Source organism: Nuphar pumila, chromosome 9 (genome assembly GCF_984573655.1).
Source record: "Nuphar pumila chromosome 9, dmNupPumi1.hap1.1, whole genome shotgun sequence".
Classification (NCBI taxonomy): domain Eukaryota; kingdom Viridiplantae; phylum Streptophyta; class Magnoliopsida; order Nymphaeales; family Nymphaeaceae; genus Nuphar; species Nuphar pumila.
Genome location: NC_143257.1, coordinates 122,914,899 through 122,930,242, shown reverse-complemented (window position 1 = coordinate 122,930,242; position 15,344 = coordinate 122,914,899). Strand labels below are relative to the sequence as shown.

Genomic DNA, 15,344 nt, shown 5'->3' with positions numbered 1-15,344 from the left:
AATTATAATATTAAAAATCTTTATAAAAATAATGCCTTTATAAAATGAAATTGTTGTTTGTATGCAAAAAAAAATAATAGAAACGAACTTGCTATTCTCTGTGTAAGTTGGTATGTGTTTCAATTGGGGCAGGTTTCTTAAACTTTTGATACTCCTTTCTATGGTTTCAGAAACGAGTTTCATACCAGTATTTGGTACTGGTACGTGATACGGGGCATGTGGGGCTCACATGGTTGGCGTGGGGACGGCAATGCAAACACCCCTCGTAAATCACTCAGTGGCTCTAAGGATCTCAACAATTTGGATTTGGGTTGGATATCTGAAGAAAATTAAATCCATTTAGAGTTGGTAATGTGAAGAGCATCTGATTGACGATTTGATTGTAGATCATAGAACGACCCCCGATGGAAAAAATCTCCGTGGCTAGGACCCTTGCCCCAAGGGCTTATGCTGGGCGTTGGCTTGAGAAGGGAGGTGATGCCCACAAGGATTGAACCTTTACCACCAATCTGATAGCCAAGGCCCCATCCCCACTACGCTAACCCCCCATGGGCATATAAAAGTATACTTAATTAATCAGTTTAAGCTAGTCAGATCCAGACTCGGTATGATCATGTTCCATTCAATCCCGAAGTGTAGTATGTGATTAGATCGGGTTCACTGAATTGTGCTGGATATGGCCCGGGTCTTGTCTGATCTGAAATCCGAGTCTGAACAAAATTTGATCAGGTAAGATTGAATCTAGATTCACATATGTGTGGTGATATTGGATCCAGTAAAAGAAGATGGAAATCAAGGTTCCTACATGTGAATTGTGCAAACAGATTGGATTAATTCCGCATTTTAACATGGATCTGATATAAAACATTGATATGAACTCAATCCGAGTCCAAAAGTGACCCGAATATGTAAATTCGAATCTGGTCCAATTACCCTTCCTGACTTATCTGGAAATAAAGTGTCGAATTCAGATTGAGGGTCCGAAGAAAGTCGATCCATTTTCACCCCTAAACCCCATACCCGAACCAAATCCGTGATGGATATGAAAGTGGATCGATCCAACCGGATCCATATATCCGTCCCAAGTTCAACTGCGGCCCTTATCAGTTGCGGATTTTTTGAAGAGGGTTTAGAGGGTGTAGACTAGGGTTTTTCTTGCCGGCAAAGAGAGTAAGGTCTCCTTTCAATCCGTCTTTTTCCCTTCTTTTCCTTTCGCTGTTCCTAAAATCAACGGTTTTCATTCCATTTGTTATCAGATTTCCTGTTCCCTAGTTTTTCTTGATTGTTTTGGTAATTTAGATCGAGAAAAACCACGAATTCTACACTGTTTGTTGGCTCAGATGCAGCTATACATGCAAAAATCTCCATATTATCACGATGGGAATTCCCCAAATCTTGCTTTCTCGATGGAGGTAAAGTCTGGAAGCTTGCATTCGCAACGGGAGTGCTTAGATTTTGTTAGAAGGGGTGAGTATCGTCTGTTGGGGAATTCGAGTTCTGGGTACTTTAGAAATGCTAAAAAGAACGGGAAATTGGGATGTGGGTATGTTGGTATTGTGGAGCCTTCAAAAAACGGAAATTTAAGTTGTGGGTGTGTGTTTATATCTGTTAAATCTGGCAGTGAGTGCGTAAATTCTTTGGGAAGCAGAGATTTCGATTGTGGGTATAATTCTGTAGATGTTCGGTGTGCTCATCGAGGTATAAATCTTCCACGAAATGAAAAACGGCAATGTTTACCTCTTGGTGCAGTGGAGAAAACTAAACATGGTGGTAGAGATCTTCCCAGAAACGGTGGAGAGAGGACTTCTAAACGTAAGGGGCTGTCTTATGGTGGACGCATTCCGTCGATGCTGCAAGCACTAGATGACATTGAGGATTTAGACGAAGCCTTGAAGCCGTGGGAAGAGAATCTGAATTGCAAGGAGATGAGTATAATACTCAAGGAGCAATGTAGGTGGGAACGTGCACTTGAGATTTTTCGGTGGTTAAAGGAACAGGGATGCTATGAAGTGAATGTTATTCATCACAACATTGTGTTCAAAATTCTTGGGAGATCGCGTCAATGGGATCGGATTCACGAGCTTTGGGAAGAGATGGAGAACCAGGGGATCATGCCCACTAACCCTACATATGGTACTCTAATTGATGCTTATAGTAGAGCTGGGTCAAAAGATGAAGCTCTTATGTGGCTTGATAACATGAAGAACCGAGGGATGAAACCCGACGAGGTCACGATGGGGATTGTTGTACAAGCATTTAAGAGAGCAAGAGAGTTTGGAAAAGCAGAGCAATTCTTCAAGGATTGGTCCTCGGGTGAAAATTTTAATGACAATGGTGATAGCTCAATGAAGGACGGCAATGAAAAGCAGCATGGCAAGAATCGCATGCAGGAATCACAACTCAGTGGTAGTGCTGCACCATTGCCTCAGAAATTTTACAGTTCATATACCTATAATACTCTAATTGATACATATGGCAAGGCTGGTCAACTGCAAGATGCTTCAAATGTATTCAATCAGATGCTTAGAGATGGAATAGTTCCCAACACGATCACTTTCAATACAATGATTCACGTTTGCGGCAATCATGGCCGTATCGAAGAGGCAGATGCTCTTCTGTTGAAGATGGAAGAACTCAGGTGCCTTCCAGATACAAGAACATATAACATACTTATGTCACTGCATGTAAAGAATAATAACATCAATATGGCATCGAGTTACTTTGCAAGGATGAAAGAATCTGGCCTCAAGCCAGACCATGTGAGCTACCGCACTCTTCTGTATGCACTTTCAGATAGACGTATGGTTGAAGAAGTTGAATCACTCATCATGGAAATGGACCAAAGGAGGTTTCATATTGATGAATTCATCCAAACGACATTGATGAGAATGTACATAGATGCTGGTAAGCTCGATCGATCATGGGCTTGGTTTGAGAGGTTTCATCTCAGTGAAGAGATGAGTTCCGAATGCTATTCTGCAATTATTGATGCTTATGGTGAGCGTGGTTACTTGTTGGAAGCTGAAAAGGTATTTAGTTGTTGTTCAGAGAGGCAGAGGTTGAGTGTTATGGAGTTCAATGTGATGATCAAGGCCTACGGAAAAGCAAAGATGTACGACAAGGCTTGTCAGATGATCGAAAATATGGAGCCTCATGGCGTTCTTCCTGACAAATGCACATATAATTCTCTAATACAGATACTATCAGGTGCCGAACTACCTCATAAAGCAAGAAGCTACATCAGCAAAATGCAAGAGGGTGGATTTGTAGAGGATTGTGTCCCATATTGTGCAATTATTTCTAGCTTTGTCAAGTTAGCTCAGCTGGAAAAAGCGGAGGAGCTTTTTCAAGATATGGTTGTCTCTGGTGTGCAGCCAGATATTGTTGTATTTGGTATTCTAATAAACGCATTTGCTGAAACTGGGAGTGTTGAGCCTGCTCAGAAATATCTTTGTATGATGCACGATGCAGGTTTTACTGGAAATCCAATTATCTACAACTCTTTAATTAAGCTATACACCAAAGTTGGGCGTTTGAGAGAAGCAGAAGAGATATACAAGTTGCTCCAGTCATCGGACGATGGACCTGATGTATATTCTTCAAATTGTATGATTGATCTATATAGTGAGTATTCTATGGTTAGCCATGCGGAAGAAATCTTTGAAGATTTAAAGTGCCAAGGGAAGGCAAATGAATTCTCTTATGCAATGATTCTTTGCCTATATAAGAAGATTGCAAGACTCGGTGAAGCAGCACATATTGCGCAAGACATGAAAGAATCTGGTCTTCTTAGTAAGACACTGAGCTATAACAGCGTGATCTGCTTATATGCTTCAACCGGGAGATTTCGAGAAGCTGTTGAAACATTTTGTCACATGATTAAATCTAGCATACTACCAGATGATTCTACATACAAAACACTTGGTATCATTTTGATCAAAGGAGGGGTTTCAAAGGAGGCAGTTAATCAGCTGAAGCAGAAAAGAAAGGAAAATCCCTCATATGGCACCCATGTATGGCTGGCTACTCTTTGTGCCATGGTGGGGATGCATGATGAAGCTCGGCAGGCATGCTTTACCCTGAAACAGTTTTCTGAAACGGATGTTACTCCTCAAAGTATGTCATTAGCTGCAGTTAGTTGAGGATGAGCCATTAACACACCTTGCTGAAGATGCTTGTATAGGTCAGTTTTATTAAAATAATATATAGAATTAGTCTTTATCTGTTTATAATGTCTATTAGTATAATTTACTTGTGCAGTCTGTGATCTATGGCTTAAACGTGTAACTGGTGAAAGTTCAAGATGGCTCTATTCTGATACCGCTGTTTAGGTATTTGACAAATTTGCTTAGAGGTGTAACAGATTGCTTGAAGTCAGTTATATGTCATTAGCTTTCATATCCCATTGTCATCGTCAGGATTTTTTACAACTGTATGGAGACCTTCCACATCTCATACGACAATTCAACTAAGGTTCAAGAGAGGCTCAATTTAACAAACGTCTATGGTTATAACAGGAATGCTGGAGACATTGTGGCTTTTAGTGCAGTGGACACGTTGGTTTGTTTGGTTGTGTTTTGGAACAAACCTAGATCCTAAACCCTATTTGATACAAGTATAACAACAGTCAGTCACTCTCTTGAGTAATTGCTTTGTTCTATCATGTGGATGAGTTTTAAAGAGGTCAGTTATGTTTGAGGGTTCTTGCACACATTTGTAAATCCAGGTTGTGCTGAAAATACTGTATGTGTTTGAAACATTAAGCTGGCGACTCATTGAAGTTAGATTTTGCTGGCTATTGGACTCCTGATCTTGGATATCAAACCTGATGTATCTATTGTGGAGCCAGAACTCCTGATGCTCTATCAATCCAAACATGCATTTCTGAGTTGTGGCACAGAAACTCCATATCTGGATTAGACATTGCCTCTTAAGGAGCATTTATTGCTGCAAGATGTTTTTCAAGAATCAAAATTTTCAAGAGCTTGGATAAGTATTTATGCATGCCTTATCATGAGTTATGGCTTTTATTATGATAAGAGGGATGAAGGAATCATATTTACAATGCTTCAGAGGTAGTTTTCAAAACTGCAGTTTTGTCATTTTCACACGTCCTATCGCAAGTACCTAATGGTTTGTTCTGAAATCCAGTTGGACTGCCTTCCCGCGATACCAAAGGCTGTTTTTTTTTGCATTTGTGAAACTATCACTCATGAAACTTTACGAAGATTCTAGTAGAAATCCAATGGCTGGTTCTTTTTCTTTTTTTCTTTTTTTTACTACTTTATATTTGTTTCAATTGTTAAATATGTATCTGTAGATGTATGGTGGTAGATGAAGAAAACAAATTAAAGCTGAAGATTGGTCAAAGTGACTGATGGTTTACTCAATTATTATTTGAAATGTACTCTTTTTGTTCATATTTTCATGACCTGTTCCACTGATTGGGTTCTTATGTTTGCAATATTTTTCTGTTATTTTGTTATATTTATGCTATATGTTTATAACTAGATGAGCTAAATGAATCAATAAACCGTGACAATTTCATTATGGAAGGTTTGTAAATTGTGAAATTTAGGTGATACTATTACTAACTTCCATTTTCAGAATACCTGTTAAACTCTTGAATAATAGTAAATCCAATTTATATCTGTGACTATATAAAATTCTCAGTTCAAACCAATTGCTTTAAATTTATAAAGCCTACATCTCATTTTCTTGTGCTTTCCTTAATGAATTCTTATAAATACTTCCTTGCACTAATTTAGTGATAGATATTTATGAGGTTTCATGGACCTAAGAAAGAGCTAATAGATTGCCACACTAGTCTGAAGGCTAAAAGATAACAAAGTTGGAAGACAAATTCACTTCCATATGCTGAGACCTGAGATGATAAAAGATGACCAGGGCATCAATCACCATAACGAAGTTTGCCTCTAGGTGGATGATGTAGTTCTGATAGAGGATATGGAATTGAATCCTGAACTCGTGGCAGGAGCGTAGTCACAAATATCGCCGATATTTTGAACCTATCATGCTATTTTCAAAGGATGATATTGCACCGAAAAATGTGATGCTTTAAAAATATCACCTATTTTGAAAATATTGGGTTTTGACCTGATATTAACCTGATAAGAACATGTTTGCCTAGTTTTAGAGTGCATATATCTTGAGAAAATTTCTTCTTTTTATAATATTACGAGATTTCTCCTTGCCGACATTTTCCTGAGTTTTAAAGATTTGTGGTAGGAGTAAGAAGAAAAGGATTGAGATGAGGTGCACCCAGTTTAAACTTTAATTGAAAAAAACTTTTAAGCAAAGCAGTTGAATCTGAGATCCCCCTTTCTTGCTCCATCTTTTCATGGGATGCTCATTTTCATGCATACAAAAGGATTTTGATGCCAAAAAGAGGGACCACATGTTTGCCTTATTCACACCATAAGAAAATGTTGTTGCTATTCAAACAGGATTTTGTCAAAATCTCTCTTTTTTTTTTCCTTATAGGATAATCACGAGGATGGAAAGAGGGATACAGAAGAGGTGGGACCCACTTGGAGTTGTCCAACCATGTTCGTGATGAAGTGGCTTTAAATGACATGACATATAAACAGCAAATGGCCTTATGAAAGTGTTCCTAGACTTATCCATATTTGTATTTTAGGACATTCTATAAAATTGATGATGCTTGGTCCACAACCACTAGGGGTGTCAATGGGCCTGGTTTACCCGGACCTGACCCGAACCAAACCCTATAAGGTCTGGGTATGTTGATAAATAGTAAGACCTGGGTCTCTACCCGAAGGTCCGATTAATACATAGACCCGGATATAGTTTGTGAAATTTTATACCAGACCCGGACTCAACCCGAGTTCATATTAAGACCTGCAATTTTTCAATGAATAAATGATAAAAATATGGTTTTACCAGGTATGGTTTGGGTTTGGTTCATGTAGTTCTTATCGGGTTTGGGTATGATTTTTCTTATAGTGGACCGATTAGACCCGGGTCCAGACTCGATATCATGCCCGAAAATCTGGTTCAAGTCTGGTTCCACCTGGATCTAAACCAAACCGGACCGGTTGACACCCCTAACAACCACTGGGTGTAGTAGCTGTTTGATGGTCCTAGCAAATTTTGCATCTTGTCATGAGCCATAACATGTTTCTTGGTTACGGTAACTACTACACCCTATGCACGCATCTCCTCTGTGTTTTGGTGTCTTCACCATATGTAACATTCATCTTCCTGTTCTTTGCGCATATATTCAGCATGTTCAACTTGATAGGAATCCTCTGCTGCATTGTATTTTTTCGACAAGACATCACTTTTTGAGTTCTAAAAATGTAAAAGATTGTGGGATATTGATTTTTGAAGCCTTGAAAAGAATTATTACATTTCATAATCAGATGATCCAACAGCTGATTCTTACTTAACATAAGTCACATTTGTAAGGTTAGATTCATGAATCAAATGGAGAAAAATGAAAAATTTTGGTCGGTTGCACCCTCCTAACATTAGGAGGAACCAATTACTCACGTGTGTCTGCAGGGTTAAGATTTGCTAGTCATTTATATGTGCAAAAATGGGGTGGAACTTCCTTGTTTGGTTTGTTTTCTCACAACTGATCAACAGGTTTTGTTTAGTGGGAATTGGATTTTGGATCGCCAGAATCTGACCTGTATACAGTTTTTTCCGGTGATCCAAAAATCAATAGCTATGAAGACATCAATTTTCCGACTCTTAAAAACTTTTTTTATTGAAAAACAGGATCCAACAAGAGTCTATTCCTACTAAATCGAGAATGCTGAACACATCTATGAGGTTAGATTGTGTCAACAATTCACATCATTAGATTCAAACTATATTATAGATACAATCGATTGTACCAAATATAAACCCATGTCTATATGACTAGAGAGAGATGTCCATTGTAACTATGAAGAAAGTGATCCTTTTAGGAGAACCAATCATTCTCCTTAGATTGAGGGCGCTGAAGATTATCCTTAGAGATGCAAATTATATGAAAAAAATAAATACATAAATAAATGGTCCACGTCAAATCTATCATTATTGACAATGGAAGGGTTGGAATTCATGAACTTGGTTATGTTTGACATAGTTGGAAGAACAAAGATCTTAAGGCCAAGGGCAATGAAAGCACTTAACTTCATGAACTTAGTCACTTTTGGCATGATTTCTGCCGTGGCTGAGCTAAAACCATTGACTCAAAAATTTGTGTGGGGGTGTTAAGACATATGAAACTTATAGATAGGGTTGAGACAAGTTGGTCCCATATTTAGATTTGCACAATTTCGTAAAGGACCATAAGGATATAAACCACAAAATGACATCAGAGAAATTGTGATCACATAAGCATGGTGCTCATCAACCAATCACTTAACATCGTTTGATATTGAAAATGAATTGAATTGATGTCTCACCCTTGGGTGGGCAGAGTTTTTTTATTGAAATGTGGGCCCCACTACAGACTAGGATTCTCAAAGTTTTTAGAGCAAGCCAAATGCTTTTATAGCTATGAGCACCATCCTGATGCCATCATGCCTAGATCCTGATTTTATGTTATCTAAAGTAATAGTTGAGTGTTGAACTCTTTCTTTTTTTATTTGGAAAAAATTTCCATTTTGCTCATGATGTGATGATAGGCTATGCTGTTTCACCTAAAGTTTAGTAGAAAGAAGATTGGTTTGAGATGTGATTAATTTTGTTGAAAAAACAACCAATTCCCTTGATGGCTGTTTGGGTGGATTACCCTAGTTCTTGATTTACAAAGATCTTGGTTGTTTATTTCTGATAACGTTCAAGTGCACATGGCCTTGGCAGTCTGGATAATTAATAGCACAGTGACAATTCTAGAGTTGTCAGCAAATAAAATGTCGTGATAAATCGAAAAAAAAGTTCTGGGTGAAATATAAAAAAATTACTTGGTACATTAACTTACAGCCATAGTGACAAACGTTTTAATGGGCAAAATCTCATTTTTCAAAAACTCACGAGAAATTGAAAAAAAATCATAAATCTGGCATTTCTGGCAATAAAAAATAATTTTAAAAATATAAAAAAATATTTTTATAAGAAAATATTAATAAAAATTATTTAAAAATAAAAATACACATTTTTTCACGATAAATAGTCGTTTAAAACATAAATATCGCATTTAAAACATGGTATTTATGTTTTTTCATAAATCTCATGATATTTTGAAAATCTCTCGAGAAATTGCCGTTTTAAACTTTCAGGCGATTTCTTGTGATATTATCGCGAGACTTTCATAAATCTCGTGATATTTGTCACTATGCTTACAGCTAAAAATATAAGAAAATCAAAAGGAAACCTATTGAAAATAAAAAAACTGTAAAATTCATGATAAATTCACATAATATGAAATGGGCAGAAAAAAAAAATCATGATCTGTTGGGATTTTTCCTAGCTTGTGAAATTTTCAACATCTTGGCGATATTTGTGACTGACCAAATCCAAGATTTTCTTTTTCAATCGGAATCAAACAGTTCAAGAGAATGGTTGGACCAGAAAGGTCAGTATTAACTGCATGACATATTATCTTCCACATTGGTAGATCACCTTTTAGGGCATGTTTGGCATCATCTAAAGCACAACCAAGTTCAGGACTCCAATATTCTCAACAGTTCATAGTAGCCAAACAGTGACGTCCATTAGACTAGAGACAGACATCCACCTCTCAGGAATCATGACCAGAGATGTAAATAACAGAAAGTTCGGGTCTGGTATAAACAGATTTGACGCAATTGGATCTAGCCTTGCTAGATTCAGACTTGGACCTAAGCCCCAAATTTATCCAATCTAAACAAGTTTCTCCTGATATTCTTGAACACATATTCTAACTTGGACGGTTAAGGTATTCAGATTTGAAAACCCCATAATGGTTCTGGTTTTAAAACCAGGACTTGTTCACATCCCTAATTATGTGCTATGCAAACAATATTATGGATCTATAAATCTAACCATCGAGTGATTTGAGTCTACCCCTGATTCATGTGCATCAATAGTTTGCAACATCTTGGGGATGTTTTGTAACTTGTTTTGAACATCAAAACCATTGACCTATCTCTCTGGCTTCAATTCATGCAACTGCAAATAATTAGAATTTGGATCTTTGTTCTACTGAAACAATAAATTTTATGAACTTGGTCATATTCATAGCTAGTCACATAGATTGGTGTAGAAAATATTATGATTTTATCTTAATATTGTATATGCGCCTAATTTTCCTTCATTTTTTTGGCAAAGAAAACTGGGGTTGCTCTCTATAGGTAAAATTGATTTTAGTTGACAAGATGAACCTGATTTTTTTTTGCAATTATTGGCATGGAGGAAAACAGGACTAGATTCTAACAACTTTTTTTTATGAGGAAAACCCCGGGTGGGGCCCCACAGTCACCCTGCCTTATGTGGCCCACCTCTTAAAGCTATAGACACACTCATGCACCAGTGGGGTTTTATCCGGTGCCTTCATCTCAGCACCTTCACAACCACCCCACTGGCCACACACCCGCAGTGGAGACTAGATTCTAACAACTTGAAACTATCTTTTCCATATGCATGCTATTTTCATATCATATCCTTTTTGGAGTGATGAAAGGCCACACAATCTTGGGGGATGCATCTTGCTTTCATTATTGGGATTATGTGATGGCCAAATGGTTTGAATGGCGTCATCTTAACCAAAGGATATTGGATTCAAACACATTATGTCAAAACGGAGGAAATGAAAAAAGAAAAATACTGTATTTTTTTTTAACAGAAAGAACCATATCAGTGATTAAGTTCATCGGTGTAAAATCCCAGGTCTCCCTTATCAGGGAGTACACCCAGCTTGGACCTCATGGCGAAAGATATGCAGCTGTAAGTTTCGAACTCGTGATTTCCTGCTAACTTGATGGTATTCATGAGTTGCCCCTATCAGATGAGTGGAGCCCTTGTGTTGTTAAAGTATACTGTGGGGTGTTAAAATCAATATAAAAAAAAAAAAAACAGGAATTTCATATTCACATAGTTGGAAACTCAATGGTGCTTTGAGAGTCATAGGGTGGTGAGTGACATGATGTTAAAACACAAGTGCATTAGAAAGGCTTGAATGTTTTCAATTTTTGTACCTTTATTGAAGCAAAACAATAGGTGGATTGGAAAAGTAATATCATCCTCAACTGAGAGATATTAGGTTCAAATTCAAACCAATCTCCCCAAAGTCTATCCTCTAGCTGCTTTTTTTAACTCGGAGAAACCACCCGACTCAAAGGCGCTAACGGTCTCTGTCCATGTCGGCATAAAACTCCGAGGGCTTTACCCCTCGACCCCAGGAAGTTGCCAAGCTTAGACTTAAGCAAGGGTGACATCCATGGGATTTGAACCTAGACTGCCCATCAAACCTTCTAGGCCCCATCCCACTAAGCCAAACCCCTTGAGTCTATCCTCTAGTTGTTTATTTCAAAAGAAAAAATAAAAGTAAAAGCAAGATTCATACAAAACTCAGACCATCTTTTAAAAAATGTATTGAGAGAGAGAGAGATGGATTAAACTCTATTATTGTTATGATGATCTCGCTAGCAATAATTGATATCCAAGATGGGGTGTTTTTTATTAGATGTGCTTGCCAACCACTTACTATTAGGAAGAGACTAAGCTCAATTCACGCACATAGCTTATGTCACAAGTACACTTCAATTCACTTGGTGGCCTGTCTTCTTTTATATATATATATTTTTTTCGACAGGGTTAGGCAGACCCCCTACCAGTTATACAATTATATCATAGTGATTCGAACTTGCAACGTCCCAACACAAGGTGACTTGCACTAACTGCTCCTTCCACACAAGCGGAGCCCACGTTGGTGTGTCTTCTTTTATATTACTCTTAGTGAAAAACTTCACAAAAATGGCTTGCCTCCCATCCTTTTTGTCTTGTCCTTGTGAGATTTCACGTAGCTGATACGTAAAAGCTTGTTTGATGTTCATCCTCTCAACTCTAGATAAGCCCAAGAAAAATGCAGTAGGACAAAGAACGTCCATTATGAGTTCTAGACTTGCCAATCATGTCCCAATATGGACAGATAATCTTCAAAATTGACGGCTAAGATGGGACCAAGTATAGCTTTCTAAGGGCATGTTTGGAAGCAAGAAAATTTCTCATAAGAAAAGAAAATTTTGTGCTTGTTTGTGTTGCATGAGAAAAACAGAATTGAAAAACATGAGAAAAATGTGTGTGAGAGAGACAGGGTCTATCAGCCCCTCTAGAGAGAGACCTGAGAATGGTGGTGGATGAGAGGGAGACAAAGATGGATGAAGCTTTTTTTATGGCAGCTCATGGAATGAGATGTGTTATGGGTGAATGGTAATACAAAAAGAATTTTTGATAGAAAAAAATATCCTTCACCTATCAAAAATTAGATTTTTTAAAAAAACTTTTCTTTCAAAAATTTCAAAATTTTCTCTCATTTGTAAGGTTGAAAGAGTCATCATTTTTTCTTTCCTACGTGCATTTTTCTACTATTTTCTCACTTCCAAACCTGCACTAAGTGAGAGGTTTTTCTTTCTTTGGTAATTAACAACCATTGATTTTATCACTCATACCCCAATTTTATGAACGGAAACCCAGTGGATCAGATTGGATTGGGGTTGGAGCTCACTTAAGTTATTGGATCTCCCCAACAGATTATGATAAGCTACTCTCCATCCTTTTTTTTGTGTTTTATTACATGAATAAACCTTGATTTTGGTGCCAAGTAGATCTAGATCGGCTTCGTCAAAGGGTTAGGCAGACACCTACCAGTTATACAACGATACCATTGGGATTTGAACTCGCAACATCCCAACACAAGGTGACGTGCACTAGCTGCTCCTACCAGACAAGCGGAGCCCTTTGGTATGCCCGCAAAATTTAAGCCCACTAGATATGTCTCCCCTTTGCTTCAGCACAAAGGCCATGGGTGCTCACCTCGGACACAGGATGTTCTTAAAGCCATGGACAATCGTGTCTGCCTCCAAACCAGGTGAGTGGGCCCACGGCGCGGCCGTTTTTTCCAAGTGGACAGGTATTACTGTGAGATCATGTTTCGAAACCCCTCATTGGATCCAACTGGATTATTTAATCACTCGTAGCTTAGGCCCACTAAACCAGGTGAAATGGACCCCAACTGATTATCCAATTGAAACCAATGCAGTTTACATCATTATCCATTGGGCATCTCTGCCATTCATTTGGGATGTCACCCAACGCATTGATCGAAGTATATATCTCACATTTGAAGTCCTCGTAGATCCACTAAACAACAGTTCATGTTTGGCTGACCACAAACAAAGTGAAGAAATTACCCAAGAATTCATGGTAAAAACTAGGTTAAGTTGATATGTTACCAATGAGTCACTAGAATATGAGAACTAATTTGTAAACCACTATTTTCATGATTTTTTTGTTCATTTCTCTTGAATCTAATACTTGGTTTTATAAGAACCCGCTTTTGAATCATCCAATTTTGATGCATAAACCAGAGTTTTTTAAAGCTTTAAAATCAGTGGCTCATAATCTTCATAAATATTCAAGCATTTAAAAATCACATTTTTTTTCATTGAAAATACACGATCCAATGATTGATTTATAGCAAATTCGCCGTGTCAAGCACATCCACATGGTTCGATTTGCAAAAACAGTATTGAAAATGCCCATATTTCTAGTTCTCATATTCTAGTGACTTACCAACAACACTTCATGGACATGTATGGCAAAAACACAAGCTCCAGATCCATGCTAGTAGGTTGGGGTGGACATCGGGTTGGATACCTGATGGGTAGTCAAGTAACCGAACCGAGATCGGGTTCAGGCTGTACAAACCTGGTAAGTGTCAGGCCTGGCTCGGCCCCTACTAAAGAGGCTGGATCCTAGTATAGCCAAGCTGACATCACAATAGAGCCGGGCCAGGCCCAGCCAATTTACTGGTTGGGCTTAAAAGGCGGCCGGGCCCAAACCCAACAAGAGTCGGGTTGGGCTTTTGGCAGGCTTGGGTCTAGGTCAAGTCGGCCAGGCCCCAACAAGAGTCAGGTTGGGCTTTTGACAGGCCTAGGTCTAGGTCGAGTCTGTCCGGCCCTAACGGGTCTTTCACTATTACAGAGCCGGAATCCTACTGAGTTCAATCTAGATCAGAATCAGGTCATACCCAACCTCTTGGTAGGCCTACCTGAGAAACTTTTTGCCCAAAAGGAGTTACATCGATTTTGGGTTTGAGGAAAATGGAACGTAAGCGCGGATGTAAATTGTTCGGATTCGGGTTGGATGTAGCTAATATTAGATCTGTTTAATCGGATGTTGGCTAAACGAATACAGATCTAGATTCGGATGTGGATGGTGAAAAGCTCATACCAAAGCCAGGTTTTTTTACATGTAATCAGACTCAGTATCCATCAAATCTGCAGCTCGGATGTAAAAAATCAAAACCATATGTTGGATATAGTTTTGGCTTACCAAATCCAACTAAAAGAAGTCAGACTCGGTCCGATTGGGGGTAGATATCCGGCCGGGCCGAGCTGGACAACTAGGGCCTGACCCGTATTGAGGCCTGAGCCCTGCCCAACTCAGTTACATTCGGGCTCGGGTTGGGCCCAGCCCTTTAAGACCAGTTAATGGGTTGGGCTTGTCGGGCCCTGGCATTTTGCACATAGGTCCAGCCTGATTAGGGCCTGATTATCTACCCGGACTGGGTCCAACTCAACTTTGTTCGGGCATGAGCTACAAAGTGAAGCCCAAGCCCATCGCAATTCAGGCCGGATACCCGAAGCCTGACTGGCAGCCCGGCCCGATGTCAGATAAAATCTGATTCATCAACAACACTAGGCCGGTTCCAGATCGGATCACGAGAAGGCAATATGACCAACCCAGATCCGAACCAGACCCGAGATATTTACCATCATATCTGAAAACGTGAATCCCTTTTGGTTTCTTGTATTGCCCTTGAAAACAGAAAAGTACTTACTTATAAAAAAAAAAAAAAAAGTAAACAGTGTAAACGTTTAATAATGAAGGTTACTGTTATAATTTAACTTGAGTTAAAAGAACAATAATAAAAAGAATAATAATAAATGCCGAAAAGTGTAGTCCATATTTGGAATTAGAGGCAAAAGGTTGGACAGTAAATAAATTTTTTTCCTTTATTTTAAGCCTTCAGAATGCGTGCGGCGGGCCCACTCATCGTCTTCGAAGTCTAGGGGCACGAAAGGCATTTCAGATAAAGATTACGGACATTCAGGAAATAACCAGGTATATAATGCGCCCGGGGAATTTTCCTACCCTCCATTTTC

General features: G+C 38.6%; 1 protein-coding gene across 1 annotated transcript; it reads left to right on the top strand.

Annotated features, from left to right (window-relative positions):
* Nucleotides 1-1,406: 1,406 nt before the first annotated feature.
* Nucleotides 1,407-4,331, top strand: LOC149829216 (uncharacterized). Its single transcript, XM_090017223.1, has 3 exons — nt 1,407-2,384; nt 2,439-4,116; nt 4,261-4,331. Exons 1-3 carry the CDS (start codon nt 1,407-1,409, stop codon nt 4,329-4,331), a joined length of 2,727 nt encoding a protein of 908 aa, XP_089873349.1.
* The last annotated feature ends 11,013 nt before the right edge of the window (nt 4,332-15,344 follow it).

Excerpts from the sequence above, each read along its gene's own strand:
- LOC149829216 (XM_090017223.1), top strand. The coding sequence starts at position 1,407 with ATGGAGGTAAAGTCTGGAAGCTTGCATTCGCAACGGGAGTGCTTAGAT. Across the intron at positions 2,385-2,438 it reads AGCAGCATGGCAAGAATCGC|AGTTCATATACCTATAATAC; the intron begins ATGCAGGAATCA and ends CAGAAATTTTAC. Across the intron at positions 4,117-4,260 it reads AACGGATGTTACTCCTCAAA|TCTGTGATCTATGGCTTAAA; the intron begins GTATGTCATTAG and ends TTACTTGTGCAG.